Below are 16,861 nucleotides of genomic sequence, written 5' to 3'. Positions count from 1 at the left end.
GTGTAGTAATGAAATTGGTTGAGGCGCTGAAATGTCTTACATAAATGTTATAAGTCACTTAGTAATCGTGTACGTACGTGTGATTGATGGGAATTGCATAGGGTATGAAACTCATGGTTAACAATATTTCTTCAGTCATTTTTTTTGTTAGCTGTTGTTGAAAAAACATTTTTTTACATTGGGTTATATATAACACGTTTAAGGATTAATGTTAGAGCCAAAATAGTTTACTGTTAAGGAAAATAGGCAACTTAATAAAAATCAAGGAATCATTCCATTCGCATGACGGCTAATACTTTGTTTTGCTGCTTCTACATATAAACCAGGATTTAATCTTTTAATTTGTCCCCTGCCCAAGTAAATACGTTTGCAGCAATCTTAATTTTTATATATCACTTTTTTTATTATCAGCGCCGGAGCGCATTTTCCAAAAACGTTCTCTACTTTGCTAACGGTTGTCGTCGAACATACACCACACCATACACCATCGTTGTGCGTTCTACACTAAGTACAGTTTGCCAGCTTCCGTTTCCGGCGGCATTTTATACTCGATTGCTTAACATTTTGTTCGGTACGTTGCTCTTGCTATTCTGTCCAATTAACAATTTGTTTCTACTTGCATTGCGTCATGCCTTTTATTATAAAAAAAATAACAGAGATCATGAGCGGCTTACGCACTTGGTAATACTTATCTAAACCTAGCGGCTCACTTAAAATTAGTTACGTTTGAATGGCATGAACAAACAACAAGCGGCTGAAGCATTTGATTCGTAGTACATATTTTACTTTATTTTGTTTTACTTTATTGGCTACACTACATTCTCCTGTTTTTTGTTTTCAAACTGTCGCAGGCATCGCGTTGCTTAAATGTAAATAATTCAACAATTGCCCTTGCTCAACAATTTCGGCTAACTCCCTCAACTGTTTTGCGTTAGCATTTTATTTCTCAAAAATTAACAGCCATTTTGACGAATCCGTAAAGTTGAAAACCAAGGTAAAACCTGAACCAAACTCGTACAATTATCGTTACATTTAAATATGTGTATATATAGGTATGTTATATAAGTATGTCTATTTCGGGCTTTCAGTTATGCAAGTTTTGAATGGTTTTCAGTTTAGAAAGAGGCATGTCATAAACACATTTCTCAAGTTGGGATCAGTTCGGTAATGGGTGCAGGTTGAAAATTCCGGCTTGTAAGCTGCTAATATCATTAGTGTTTAGACGGTCTATCCTTCACTGAAAAGGGGGTAAGGTTTTCCATTTTTTGTTTGTTTTTCAATAATTCAAAAAATTCTGTATAATTCTGAAATTAATTGCGTGAAACTAACAAAGCTACAGCAAACAGTTTTTGACATTCTTTCCTAATTTAAAAAAGGAAACATTTTTCACCTTAAAGTGAAATTAAAAATCAGAAAAAAGGACAAGGAAACTGAATTTCTCATTAAGCGAGGTATAATTTATATTTTTCAAATAACTCTCCGTAAGAGTTGCAAGCAATTAAAATAATATCCTTATATGTGGCCATATTTTGGCCTTTCAAACCTTACCCCCCCTTAAAGCTGCCCAAATATGTATATTAATAATAATATGTATAACAATAATGGGCTAGTACCCTCGTATTATTATCGATTTGCATTGGTTAACCTTGAAATAATGTCGTCGAATTGTTTCAAGATACTGGCTACCTCAGCTACCTCCTAGAATCCTAGCCGAGCACTCAACTGGGAGTGGAACCAATGTGGCAGTGCGCCCAGTTATGTATCTAGCTTGAATATCAGTTAGAGCTTACTTATATTGCTGTAAAAGTCGGTTTCCGTAGCTTTTCGCCAAGTTCTTCCATTGAAATCCCTATGTACAAAGTCAGCCTTGATTGCTTTTCTTTTGAGTAGTTTAAGTTGTCTTCTTGAGGTAAAGAAAGGGATCAGAATGGTATGTACGTGTTTCGTAGATCAGCTCAGAACCTAATTAACTTGGCGATCGCCAGTGGATAGTATAGTACGGATATAAAGTACCACACCTACCCAATAGCTGGGCGATATGGTTACTACTTTACCCAGATGTGGCTTTCGATCTTTATTCAATCTGGGCTCTGACAATTTCGAGATTGCGATGGTAACACAATGCTCGTTTTTTGTGCGCTTCGATCAAGTTGTAATCTTACTCTACTCTAAGGTGTTCTATGCGGCATTTGCTTCTGGGTTCTTAAGGCTTCTGGATCACGGCTCCTCGATGGCGAAACATGGGTAAAGTATCTATTATTTGTATATAATATTGCAATAACTTAATGCCAGATTCGGGTGGTTATTCATTTCAAGCAACTTGCGCAGCGAATAATTATGGATATTATGGAGCTGGCCTCTTGAGGATTTTTATGGCATGATTGTAACTGTTTGATTTTACCGCCTTCGACCGCTCTCCAAACACTTACGACTATTTATTAAATTGCTCTTACTCGTACGTTGTCCTATAGCTAAGTATTTCTGGTAATCCAGTTCCGGATACGGATACGGATACTTGACTTGACTTGACTTCACTTCACTTGACATTGGCCGACGTTCTGGGTCGGAGTGCCTTAAGAACTAATTCTTGAAATGATCACAACGTTAATGTATACATATATGTTTAAGTATATGTGTGTATAGCTTAGGTCGACTACTTTAGTTCCTAAACGACTTTAGTTTGTTTGATAACAAGGTTATTCGTTCGTACATAAAACGTATTGTAAATTATGGTGGGATTAATTGCCTATTTACGATCCACGACACAAATAATAACCACAACGATAATGATGCCGCAAGGCCGCAATGGAATCGAACTTTCGCCGGCCATTGTGGCTGCACTTTGCGGATATCTCTGCATATTCATGGCCACTTTACTTCCTGCCAGCGAACGCTGAATTGAATCGCAAATGCGGACGCACAAAAGCTGTCGTCAGGATCGGGATCTGGGTGCTGGCCAAACGTGTCCTGTGTGCGGCGTGGCCATTGCCATTGCCATTGCCACTGCCATTAAAATGAGCAGAGCAAAAGCGTCCATGGAAACACAAAATGTTGTAATAATGGCAAACAAAGGAGAAGCTGTGCGGAGTGTGGCCACTAAAAATATATGGTAAAATATGCATCAGCAAGCAAGCGTTGGCAAGGGGCAACAATGTCGTCTTTGTGCTTCCTCCCTGGAGATTGCGTATACGCCACCATGTCCCAGCTGCACCACCGTCTTGTGACGAATTCACTCGGATGTAATGCGCCAGATCAGCGCGTTTGCTTATAAAACTTATGCAACTCTTGCTACAGTATTGTACAGCGTCCTTTATTCCTAGTTGATTGTGAGTACTCAGTGCCAACCAGGCCACCGACCCCGGCCATGCCTCCGCCTCCGCCGGCGCCGCCGCCTCCTCCCGTACTGGTGCAGCCCATCAGCTCGCGGAAAACGTCTCCGATTTTGTAGTTATATCTGCGGAAGACCCCAAAGGTTAGGCCACATATCGATATCGTTTGGCAGCGTGGCCTTTGATTACTCACTGCGCCGAGCACTCGACGTAGCCGCAGCGCCAATGTTTGCGCACCAGCGTGGAAATGTCCTTGAGCTCCTGCCAGTCCGTGAGTCCAGGATGTGAGTATGGGTGTGCGGTAATGGAAAGGATTCGGTATTGAGTGAAAGTCTCTTGAAAACCAATAGCTGCCAACTTTGGGCTTTAAATGATTACTAGTTGTCTACCTTGGATTCGAGATCGCTTAAAACAATAAAATGTATCTTTATTTAAAGGTAAAGTTATTTAACAATTGACATTACTATTATTTAGTGACTTCATATTGTCATTTATATTTAGTTACGCTATTTAAAGGAGCATCAAAAATACTTTCTGATTACATGACGTACATCTGTTTATTTTAGTAACTATTTCTATTTCCTTCTCCAAGGATTTGGATTTGAGTGATCTAATGGCTAAGGAGCAAAGGGACTCACCTGCGAGTTGGCCTGCGCCTCAGTCACATTGTCAAATTTATTGCCGACCACAATTATGCTAAAATCACGATGACTGAAACTGTCCAGGATCTGATCTCTCATCGAGCGGCAGTACTGGAATGGAATGGTAGCGTCAGGGATATCGTTGGAGTTATATGGAGAAATGGATCTCACTTGAAAGGTCTCCAAGTTGCCCATGTCGTAGACCAAGACATAGGCGTGCACCGTTCGCAGCCCCAGCGGATGTCCGTTGTTCCACTCGGCGAAGTTGTCAGCCGGAAATCGCTTCTGGCGGATTGCCATTGCGATTGCGATGGCCGTGCCAATTGAGCGATTGTTGGTTTTATATCAGCATATTTCCGCAAACAAACGGGCAAACAAACAAACAAATAAACAAACAGGCACATGTGTCCACACGGTTGAGTTGTTTCCGTTTCGCATTATTTTGGCACGCGTATGAAAAGCAAATATGAAATTGGGAAAAGAGTTTATGGCATTTAACGAGGGCTCACAACTGGCATAAATATGACATGAATATGGATGGGAATGGGTGGGATGCCGAATTCCTTATTGCCAAATGCCAATCAGCCCACTACAAGGTACTATTTGCCATGGTCATCATCGCTTTTGCTTGGTTTTTGGTTTGGATTTAGGCCACCTTAACTTAGTTACTTTAAAATTAATATATTATAGTACTTATGTAAGTTAGTCCCAAAACTACTGCGCAAGAACCAAATTTGCCCAAAGTTCAGCCATTAATTCATCCACTTTAGTTGGACTCGCAGAGAATTTGTCTGGAGCAAAGTGCACTGAAAAGTGCACTGAGCACACACTTTTCCGCCGCTTTATCTTATTTATTTAGGACTTGGCTGACCACTCTTGTGGCTTCAGCAATCTTTACTGCCCACAGCAGTCGCATTTCAGCTGGAGAAACCGCTGCATTGGTAATTGGATTCACTAGCTCGTCCGCCCTTCTCCAAGCTGATTTTCCCTTTAAAAGCCGCTGAATATCAAAGGACAAAGCTCAAAGGCACAAATCCGGAGCAGTTACACTTCAGATTAATGGACAGTTGGCAGTGAATAATGCTTGGCCAATTAGTGCATTAAAATGTGTTGATTACTAGTTGCCAACTAAAGAAATACATTGTACTATACATACTATTTACACAGAGCATAAGAGTTACTCGTATGAATTGAGGTAATTGGGTTCCATGTGAAACTTTAGTTCTTATCTATATATATCTTATCTTATATGTTAACTTTTCTGATTTTTTATATGCTTATAGTATACAGCAATCCGTTAAAAAAGTAATATATGTATTTTCCGCCTGGCTAGGTAACTTGTTTACATAGACATCTAAACAACTGATAATTCCCTTTGGAATACAAAACAAAAACAACATTGTTAATATTTTTAAGAGGTTTCATTTTATTCGACTGCCATAAATAAATCTCGAGCAGCTGGCGAAACGGCTGATCCCTTAAAGCGCAGAGGCGTCGGATCGCAAATCAGCAGGCAGTTTTCCACCGCAGGCAGGTGGCCACATTTTCCACTCCGGGCACTAATGACCAGGATTTGGGTGGAAAGAAGGTTGAAAGGAGGTGGAAAGACAGTAGGTAAACGTTATAATTAAATTTACGTCGCAGCGCTTCAGAAGCAAACAAAAGTCAACTGCCGCCTAGAAGAGAACAGGAGTCGATACATTTTGGAGGAACAACAATCTAGTGGAAAATCTAGTGCTGACTACCAGCTGTTTTCCATTTCAGCGGGATACAGGAGCTTAAAGTCAGGAAAAATATAATTTCTCACACTTTAAATATTTCATTTACCAAAGGAAATATGTAACAGAAAAGCATTTAATTTGTAAATGCTCATTTGGCATGAATTTAAAATCCCTGTAGTCAATGCCCGTTGTTTAGCTTATATTTCAGGCACATCAGTGTGCACCACCAGTGCCAACCCTTGGATTCCATAACCCGCTTCCCGACCCCTTGCACGGACGGACAGCTTGTGGGTCCGCATTCCTTGGCGCCTTTGCGTCTGGTCCTTTGGCTTGTCAGCTCCTCAGCTCTTCAGCTCCCCAGCTCCTTGGTTCTTCCCCCTCGCAACCTTCTGGGCACGGGTGTGGTGTCACTCCGCCTGGCAGACAGACAGTCAGACAGACGCCACTCCCGTCGGGCAGTAACTTAGCTAGATTTACGTTTTTGATTAAATTTCATTTAATTTGCGCTTCCTTCGCTCCTCGGTGGGTCCATTGTGATTATTGTTGCTTTGTTAATTAACGGGCTGCTTCGGGAGCTGGCTTGAAATGCGAGCAGCTCCTTAGCCAGGATTCTCGACGTCTGCTGCTGGCCCAGTTGTAATTGCTGTAACTGCTGTAATTGCCGCCCTCTTGGATTCGATCCACGATGGATAGATGGATGGATGGGTCACATGAGGGACTTGGAGGGCATCGAGCTAATAAGCTCCATCTCCCGTCTGGCTGGCGACCTGCTTGCCTCCTGGTTCTTATCAGTCAGAATATCTGGGTAAGCAGGTTCGATTGATTTTTTTAGTTATTAACTCCAACCCCAAAAGTTCAATAAGGGAGTAGCTAGGTAATGAGTTTCATAACTGAATGGGCTAGATCGATTCTATACCATTGAATGACACTCACAAAAAACTATCTAGAAATCATATAGTGCATGTAATATAGATAGTTGAACAATCGAGATTGTGGCTCAAGATAGCTTTGCTAATAAGCATAAATTATTAATATCGCAGTTCCTATCCCTAAACTAAATAGATACTAACTTAATATTTGTTATATCCTGGCTAATTGAATTTTAAAAAATCTCTCTAATATTATTATTATTATCCTGCTCGATTCTAGTCTTTAGAATTTAGTGTAGTGCCATCGGTGATTTCGAGTTGACCAAAATTGAAAGTTGTAAAAACCATATAAAGGCAATGATTTTCTAATAAGCTCATTAAGATTCTGAGAATACCACGGACTGTATATTAACTATAAAATCGTGCTCTATAATTTGTCAAGTGTGATTTACTTTGTGAGAGGTTTGGTCCTCCCCCCCGCCCACTAATTCCCATAGGCCTGTTAGCCAGTGTTAGCCACTTCCCCAGATTGTCATTTGAAGTGTGGCTCTGAGCAGCGAAGGGAACAATGACCAACCAAATGGCCTCCACTTCGCACAGCCACACAGAGCCAGATACAGAAGCAGGAAGAAAAACACCTGTTCTCCCCGTGGCACTGATGAATATGAGCGAAAATCCGTTGGAAAATAAATGCTGTTTGTACAAGTGGAAACCATTAAGGTGGACTTTGAGTTATGACTACCAGGCAGTGCACTTGACGATGAAAAATTCCGCACAATAAACAGGCGACAGCGGAGTGAAGGCTCCCAGCCTGCTCCCAGTCCTGGCCAGAAAAAAACCCTGTTGGCCCGCTTTTAGACAACAGTCAGCCATTTGGTCAGCACAATGGATGAACAACAAAGAGTGTAACAAAAAGGGGGGCAAAAAGCTCTGCTCGAAAACAAATTCACGCCAAAATGGACATGAATAAGTTGAAAAGCATCGAGGGGCGGCATGGCGGCATGGGCGGCGAACTGTCGAAAAGGGGGCGGTATGGTTCGCTCGGCACGTAGTTAATACGAGTATGACAATGGATGCGGTTGGCTGGCTGCCCGACGCTCGCTTGTCAACTCTTTTGCTCCGCTTGCCATTTCAATTCCTCCTCCTCATCCCCCTGCTCACCCACGAATCCGGGGGAACTGGAGGGGATGGGTTCCATGGCGTTGCCACAGCATCCTCCCCGGGCCATATCCTTTGGCGACTTTGTAAGCCGAGCACACACTTGGCCCAGTTCTCGATTTGCTAGATCAACGACTGGCCCAAATGTATTCAACCGCGGAACAAAGCAAAGTGATGGCTTAACCGATGTACATAGGTACATATGCAGAATAACAGGCAATATTAACTGGATCGATATCATATGTAGAGTTCAATTCCACTAGGATTTAGGTACATTTAATTAAAGATTAAATGTACAGATAAAAGAATCATTTAAATAATTGCCATCTTAAGTTTTGATCTCTATTTTGTGCTCTATTTCAGTGAGCTGCTCTTCAAGGACTCACTATACTCTTTAGCAATCCCAGAGAAATCCTCTTTTTACTCGGCAGCTCGTGCTTTGCATATCCTAGATGGCCCGAGGAAGGAAGCCAAACCGCAACTGGCCTTGGTCGGAGTGTGTTCCATAAATATTTTATGATAGTTAAACGTGGCAGACCGATGGACAAAAACTGGTGGTGCGAGGATGTCCTGGTAGTGATATGTAAGACAGTGTGAAATCATTTTGCCCATTTTCGTTGTCCGTTTGCTATTTGTGGCTTGGCGAAACTACTCCCTAATTGCCAAAGTCCTTGGCCAAGTCATGGAACCAAGCGAAAGGAAGTCGGAAGTATAAACTGGGAGTTGGAGCAACCCAACCTTGGGGATATTTTAAATGGCCAACTGAATTTGGCAGATAAACGGACGAAAATATTTACATAGGGCCAGTCTTTATGGCCAGCCATCATTTTGTAATATTGTTGTTCGGGGCTAATTTGGCCACAAAGTAGTTAACAATTGATAATATCCAGATATCGTCGTAACGATGCACCTGAATATACCCTCTGTTGGCTATTATTATAAATTATTCAGCCTGCCACTTTAATAGGAAAATACAGAGGGGCTTTGATATGGTCAACAGCACGTGCTGGTTTCGTAATATTTTTGCATAAAAGAGTGTGAAATATTGAAAGCGTGTTGAGCCGTGGATCTTCTGAATTACAAAAACCATCTTGCATAAAATTTCACTGCATTGAATAGATGAATACTGCAAGCTGGATTGAAAGCTTTAAATTAATATTATAACAGATAATTAAAGCTATTAATTGGGGTTTAGGAAAATCATTTTAATCTCCTATTAAACTGCTTCACCTTAACATCCCTTGTAAATAAATAAAATGTGATAAATGAAATCACATATTCAGACTGAAAAGTAGGTAATTTGTTACGAATTTTAACCCTTAAGTGATATGGACAAATCCGTAGCATAGAACAACCTAAACCCACAAGATACTTTCCCGAGCTGATGTCAAAAGATGAGTCATTTCCTGTTGTGGCTGCTCCATTTTGCTTTATTTTATAGTCCGAATATCTTGTACCCTATGATAGAGCCCACTTGTCTAGCTTAGGTGGAATATCATTCTTATAGTAAACTTCTATATTATCCTCCCAAGTTGTCAGCACACATTTTTCCTTTCCGACACGCCTCTTTCAATTTGCAAAAGCTCACAAAAAGTGCAGAACCTCATCTAACAAGTTAAAATGTGGTTGTAAACTGTTGGGCAAGTAAATAAAGGTGCCAGCTCGAGTCTAGACAACACTGACAGCAGGCTGAGTCAGAAGAAAACATCCTCGCAGAAGGACTAAAATTATCCTCGGGTTAATATTTCCAGTAGGCGAGGAAAGGCGCAGGATTGCAGTAGGTGTAGGCTGTGGGTCTGTGTGGCAATTTAGATTATTTAGCAATTTATTATGGCCTTGGGGAGCATTTTCTAATATATCAGCAGCATGAAATTTGCCGGAAAATTGCATAAAAATAGTTAGTACATATTTTTAGAAAACGCCTCACCACAGCCACGCTGTGACAGTGGAGAAACTTTTAACTGAATTATGGAAAGTTGGAAATGGCGGCAAGGGCTGTGGCTGGGAGGGTGGATTTATGGCAGATCCGGGCCAGCCAGGTGGCAGGTGCTAACTCACCTGGGGAGGAACGTCCAGTACCATCAGCTCACGTATGCAGGTGTCGCAGACCAGACAGTTTTTGTAGATCTTGCGATGAGTTGTCGTCTGATGAGTCCTGGGAAAGTCATGGTAGAAAAATTGCTGTAAGCAAGCACGAAAGAGCGGAGTCAGTTAGGTATTATTAATGTTAAATTATAAATATTAAATATTAAATTATATTAAAATATTGTTTCCATTGCCAAATCCTTTGACTCCATAAAAGCACTCTGCCCCAGTGAAAACCAAACTAATATTTTCCAATTTCCTTTGCAGTGCACACGATTCTTGCTTTTATGCTTTCTTTGCCGAGCCAACATTTTAAATATGCGCTCCGAGCGTTTGCATGAGGTCCTTTGGCCGGCAAAACACACGAAAACAGCCACACATTTTTCATGGACATTTTTAGCTTATTAAAATTGTAAGCGCTTAAATGTATGCTTTGGATTTTACGTTCCCCATGTAATCATAAAAAGTACTTAAAATGGCAAACAAACTGCACACGAGTGTTTGGTAATGGTTATATGAGCTGTGTTTCTGCCGAAGCGTAGAATTGAGCTTAGAGAAGTGTAATTAAACAAGGCTTTGAATCGGGTCAGCTAAGGATATAACTCAAATAAACATGTAATAATTACATTTTATATATTTGAGAGCTGTAGACAGTCGTTGTAAACTTAATAAAGGCTACAGAAAGATTATACTTTTTAATTTAGTTATATTTATATTATTATATATTCATATGTATATAGGAACTCTTTTTATAGTCATTTTTCTATTGAACTTTGCCCAAAAGTCTTCATTCTATTTTCGGAACGGACTTTTATAATCGGAAAAGAATAAAAATATCATTTTCCTTTCTGTTTTAATTATAAGGTGTTATATTTAAATATACATGAGTATATGGTCGTTAGCTATATATAAACATTGGATTGTCTTAATCATTTCATTTTTCATGCTGAACTTACAATCAAATTCAAGATATGCCCAACTTTCGCTTTAATTTGTTTATATATTTAGAGATACCCAATGATGAGTGTCGCCAGCTCTTTTGAGCCTCAGTAAGGAGCCATAACTCCAATCCAATGCTCATAACGCACAAGCGCGACTATTTTGGATTTCGCTTGGCGCCGTTGTGGTAATGACCCTCTTAACCCGCGGCCTTTTCTTTTACTAACTCCCTTATTGGGCCTTTACTCTGGGATTCGGAATTGGGATGGCGAATCGCAGAGTCTTAAAAATAAAGCTGAGGCCATCGGACCCATAAAATACAGTTTGTAAAAAGACGTTTGATAATGAAAGCGTGGAAATGTCACAATGAGGAAGTCGGTCTGGGATGCTTGCGAATGTGGCCGGTTGGATGTGGATGCTGGACTCACAAGGGGTATCAATCAGAGAACTGCAAGGGTGTCATTTTTTGCCACTCGACTCACTCCCATCAATTTTGACGCCTTGTCGCTTCAAGAAGTTATGGAATGGATTGAAGTTCATAGGTTCCTTGAAAACCATCGACTGATCAACATATGAAATGTGTTTCTCAGTGTTCCTGCTCGAGGCATGGCTAATACGAAAGTCAAGCAAAAGGGAGCGATTCCCGCTCGTTCGTCTAATAAAAAGGCAAATTCTTGGCTGCCAATCAGAGCACCCATTGTTGTCGCTGCAATGAAATCAGATGCAATTTATGCGCACTATATTCAATTACGGCCACCAAAAAGGAAGCGGCAAGCCAGCAAAGTAGCGAAGTAGCAAGGCCACCGGAAGCGGAAGTGGGAGAAAGAGAGCGAAGATGCCAACGCTGGCTGGCCTACAAGGGGAATGACTTTGGCGCATTCTTTTTCAAATCACACGCTGCACAGACACAGGCTCTTCCCCACACTGAACTCGAGGGCGGGGGGCGTGGCAAAGGGGTCAGACATCGATTCGCATCGCGTCGCTTTTATGTGTCAACGTCATTGAGTTTTATTTTTATTGAACTGGTAATTGAATAAGAAATGACATTGATGGTCGGCTGGCTCCGTGGTCTCCAGGTCCCGTTTCCATGTCCCAGTTTTGAGCTCCGTGCTTCGTATTCCGTGCTCCATGCACCTTGCCCCAAACTGCTGAGGTCGTTGGGGCCTCGTAGCTTTGCGCCTCTTTATGCTCCTTGCTCTGGCTGCCCCATAAAAAGCGGTACATTATCTGCCACATAAATAAGCTCGCCGGGGATCCGAGCTGCTTTTCTAAATGTACCCTAATAGATATTCATGGCTCACGCTTTATTGATATGATGCACTGCGTTTTATTTCTCCCTTTTATCTGCTGGAATTAGCCAACTTTATTTGAAAATTTGGAAATTTATTTGAAAATTCATGTAAGCCATAAGAAACAAAGGTCCTTGTTCTTTCAAACTCTAACTTGAATATCTAAGTATATACAATATAAATAAGTAACAATGCGTGTATTTTTAAATAAGGTTTTGATTATCCAGGGAGCTGAGGTCCTTTGAAATTTATTTAACTTGAAAGGTACCGGAATGTACCGATTTGGTTTATCCTGTTGTAAAAATTATGTTATTTGATTTCGCATTTCTGTTTTTACGCGACTATTACATTACCGCGTCTATAAACATTTCGGATGCCTGGTGTGCGAGATTCACATCTTCTCGCTCCGAAAAGGATTCCCTTGGCCAGCTTGACCGCAAACAGCCATTAAACAGGACGTAATTGATTTCGCAGTGCTTAAAAAGCCATAAAAATGCACAAATCTCGCATTACAAGCAATAAAAGCCGCCCAACGGGAATCGAGAAAGCAGTTCAACCGCTGGTTTCGGAAAACTGTGGGGGTTTCCTGGGTTTCCCAGGCAAGCGATCCTAAAAGCTAATGCATACACGCTGCTCTTTCAATCGCATTCGTGGAAATTAAACGCAGCTATATAGCACAAGCACATGCATGGAAAATAATGGAATAGTGGACCGCGCAGCGGGAAAAGCGGGAAAGCGGAAAGCAAATGGCAAAGCGGCCAACTCGCAACTGCCAACTGCAGTTAATTGAATTTGCCAAGCGAGAGGTGAAAAGCGGGGGCGTGGAGGTCGTCAGTGGGCGGAAAATAGATCGTTTTCCACAACGAGGCTAATACTCTTTTTGCCAACAAAAATTCCAAAAGTATGCCAAAAACCTAGTGGCTGCGAAAAAATAACATTTTATAAAACTTAATTAATCGATATTTTGAAATATGTTTCTATAACCTTTTTTCTGAAATATACTTCCAAGAGTATTCGCTGACAGATACTTAAGTGGGAAATTCGATGCATTCCTAGTTATTTATCAAAGCACAGTGTTTTTGGGAATGGTAATCATCGAGACTGGCACTTAGCAAAAGGTAAACAGAATCGAATTTATTTTACTTTGTCTGGGTTAAATTGAAAAACTTGTTGTTTACTGTTGCTGCTTAATTAAACTCGAATCAAATGAATGTTTAATTTTTTGTTTAGTACATTTAATTAAAATTGTCAGAAGGCTTAAACCTGTTTATAAATTTCTTTTTTATCGTAGAATTAAACTGTATGCAATAAAGGAGGAAGGGTAACGAGCCTATAAAGTATTTTTATTCTCAATCAGGATCTTTTCCCTAGTCTGATTGCTACAAAACTCGTTCTGCTGCATATATCATTCTCTGTTTCGCATTCTTCCATTAGCTTAGTGACGGATAGCTAATAGTCATAGCACTCGACTATAGTGTTCTCGCTCCTTTAATACTGGGAAAACACAAATAAATCCTTTTTTTGTTTTAAAAGAATTTTAATAAAGTTTTTAATTTAACAGTACATCAAATAAATTGTTAAATGAACAGTTCCTGATTAAACTTGTTAGTTAAGCTAACAGATAAATTCTAGTGATTTTTACTTTTCCTAACTTAGAACATACGGTGACCACCATTGCTGATGGACTCCGCCACAGCAGGCAGGCAGGCAGGCACGGTGAGCACATGTGAGGCATTCAAGCTTTGTGCCTTGCCATTGTCTAATTACAAAAGATAAACCACAAAAGATACGATGCGACGCGATGCGAAGCGCAAATCAAATTAACGGGGCTCCCACACGCACACAAATGCAATTAGCGGATCGGGAGGGGGAGGAGGTGAGCTGGGAAGGATGTGGGTCCTGGATGGAGGTGGCTGTGGGACCTATGCACAGTGTAGGTAGATAGTGCGCTAAACACCGTCGATGAGGGCCAGCTGTCGTGGGATGGTCTATTAAAAAGTTTGCCCCTAAACTTTTCAGCTTTCCACGGCGTCGCCCGTGGCCCTTTAATAATTTAAGTCCAAGTTGGGGCATCAAAAGTGCAGCGCTTGCATCCTGTGCATCCCCCGCACACCCCACGCCCTTTAACGTTTTGTGCGCATTGGGGCAACTTTAATCGGGAATTGTGTTAATTGAAAATGCTATTTATTATGGAGCAACTGATTAATGCGAGCGGTCAACAAGGACGCCTTCAATGGGTCGTTGATTGAATTGGATTGCAAGCAATGTTTTAATTGCTTTCAGCACTGAGTCGCACTTAGCAAACATTTAAATTATCATTGGCAAATTCCGTATTAATTACATCAGACGGCTGTGGTAAATTGATTTTATATTGTGTGGATATATTATTAGCTCTAGCAACTATTGAAATGAGGAAAAAACAATAACTTTTGGGTTTTAAATGATGTCAGCTCGCAAATCTTCTCCTAATTGTAAATCGCAGAATGGTTTATTTATTTATGTATTGCTTAGTATATAGCTTAATCGTACCACGACCAATTATGCGACTTACGCACTGCAAACTGAAAGGCCTTGAGAAGTGTCAAGTGTGAACACCCTATCAAACAGTTAAGAGCTATCATTTAGGATTATCTTAACCCCATGGAACTTTTAGCTTTTCCTTCGTCTGAAGGACATTAATTCGCCATAGAAACTATATATATGACCGATTTTTCAATATTTTCCGTATTTTCAGTATTGTATTTGGACTCACCTGTAGTATGCTTGTTTTGCCGACCCCAGTAGCCCCCAAAAACGCGGCTTTAAGGGGGCCCTGCAGCCATGGCGGCTCCGCACCACCCTCCAGAGTGATGCGCTATGCCGAGATGAACTTGTTCTGTATGTGGAGCTCCATTTCGATTGAGATCTTGGTTGTGGGGGCTGTGGCTGTGGTGGCTGCGATGGCGGTGGCTTTGGCTTTTGATCCTTTGGCTCCTGCGGCTGCTGCTGCTCCTGTTTTGATATTGCCTGCTGCTGTCCTCGCACTATCACCGACATAATCAACGCTTCGTGTGCTTCCGATCAACAGTTTCTTAGAGTTGGTTGGCGATATAGTACTACTCCACATTATATTGTTGTTGTAATTGCTAATGGTGTTATTGTTATTCTTCTGCTTAAACGACGCCAGCTTGCCGGAATTATTGGATCTTTTGGGATGTAAGGACACGGTTTGGGTGGAAGCGAAGCCAGCAGGTTTGAAATTATATTGCAGTTTTGTGATAGTGCTAGATGGTTCGTTTTTGTTTTCTGAAAAAGCAGAACATGCATAAAATTGGTTAGTATCTATAAACTGATTAAACGATTATTCATTTGACTCCTATCTCAAGCATAGCCATTATCCGCAGGACATCAATTTTGAGTGGATGAATCGCAGGATGGGTCGTAAAATTATAATTTAAGTGGTGTTCTCAGGCTATCTGACAGCTACACAGAAATGAAAACAAATCAATGGCACAAAATAAATTGGAAAAGTTACTGAAAAAAATCGCACAATGATTTCGTGGCAATCAGCTCGAATTCGGCCGACTAAATTTATTGAGTCGCCAGCGGATATTGCACATTGATTTCAGTTTAATAACATAAATATTGTTTGGGCCCCCGCCCATCGCCTCCTTCTCGATTTTTTTTATTTTGCGTGTTTCTCCTTGGGGTCTCTTTGCATTGCCAATAATAAATTTCAAATTTCACATTTCACTTCCGCTGCACAACGGAAGTTGATTTCTGGCTCTCGCTTCTGCCAAGGGCGCCAATTCGTACTGCCTATTTTTTGGAAATTGAGGATAACGGCAAGTGGGGCGTGAAAAATGTTTTCCAATTCTGTTCTCTGTCCGCAGTATTTTTTTTCGTTTAGGGTGGACCGCTTGTAAATTACACGAGAACAGATTTATAATTGGAAAAGTTTGGAGTTTTGCGTTTTTCACGCTTGTTAAAGTCAGTTTAAGTTGCAGAGAAGCCGCGCTGTGCTTTTAATCAGCCACAGCATTTTGCGTCTACTCTTAATTAGTTAGACATCTGCCAACAGCTTCATCCATTATCCATCATCACTCGGAGCAGGGAAACTTAATAAATTTAATAACCACAAAATATGCCCGCAGCGATGTGTGTGGTGCCAGGGTGCTAAAAATGCCAGACAGCCCTAGCCATCGCCATCGCATCCGTGGCGTATTTATAGGCCACATCTCCATAAGAATCAGCATCAGGCTCCGCATCCGTATTCGCATCCGCCCAACGCCCACATCCTTCGTCGGATCCCTTCCCAGTCAGTCACCTTTCCCAAAACCATGCGTCATCGAGGCGACGCCCACAACTAACTGGAGCCGTATTGTGGATTGTTGTGGGGATGCCAGGATGCCGGGATGCCAGGAGCACGGATGCCGAGCCGGCTGATTTGATCTGATATGATTGAGAGCGTCTTAAGCGGCGCCCACACAAGCAGACCGTCGCTTAGAAGCGTTTTCGAGGCTGAGCACTGTGAGTCGAATGGTTGATACCTTATGTGCAATTCAGAGTATATCTCTATGGATTTAAATTGTCTAAATATTGCAGGATGGTGCTGTGTCCCACTCAACTGTCAGTAATTCAATCCCACTACTACCCATAAGTGATATGGTGCCCTCTTTCAAAGTTATGTACATGTATTTAAAATGGTCTTACTTGCTTTAAAATGGTTATTCTTTTTCAAAAAAATCGACGAAAACTGAGTGACTCATATAGATATCAAAACCAACATGGATTTAATAACACGTAATCCTAAATAAATATAGGAGTAACAAGAGGTCATGTTATTACTAT

At 41.0% G+C, this 16,861-nt stretch overlaps 1 protein-coding gene across 1 annotated transcript; it reads right to left on the bottom strand.

Annotated features, from left to right (window-relative positions):
• Window positions 1-378: 378 nt before the first annotated feature.
• On the bottom strand, window positions 379-15,312 carry LOC6613945 (ras-like protein family member 10B). The gene is given in 6 exon segments (XM_032720480.1): window positions 379-3,454; window positions 3,523-3,590; window positions 3,968-4,081; window positions 4,142-4,255; window positions 9,777-9,899; window positions 14,784-15,312. Coding segments are annotated over 6 exon segments (939 nt in total). The 5' UTR covers window positions 15,138-15,312; the 3' UTR covers window positions 379-3,288.
• Between the last annotated feature and the right edge of the window lie 1,549 nt (window positions 15,313-16,861).

This window comes from Drosophila sechellia, chromosome 3R (assembly GCF_004382195.2).
Source record: "Drosophila sechellia strain sech25 chromosome 3R, ASM438219v1, whole genome shotgun sequence".
Lineage (NCBI taxonomy): Eukaryota > Metazoa > Arthropoda > Insecta > Diptera > Drosophilidae > Drosophila > Drosophila sechellia.
This window is presented reverse-complemented; position numbering and strand designations above follow the sequence as displayed.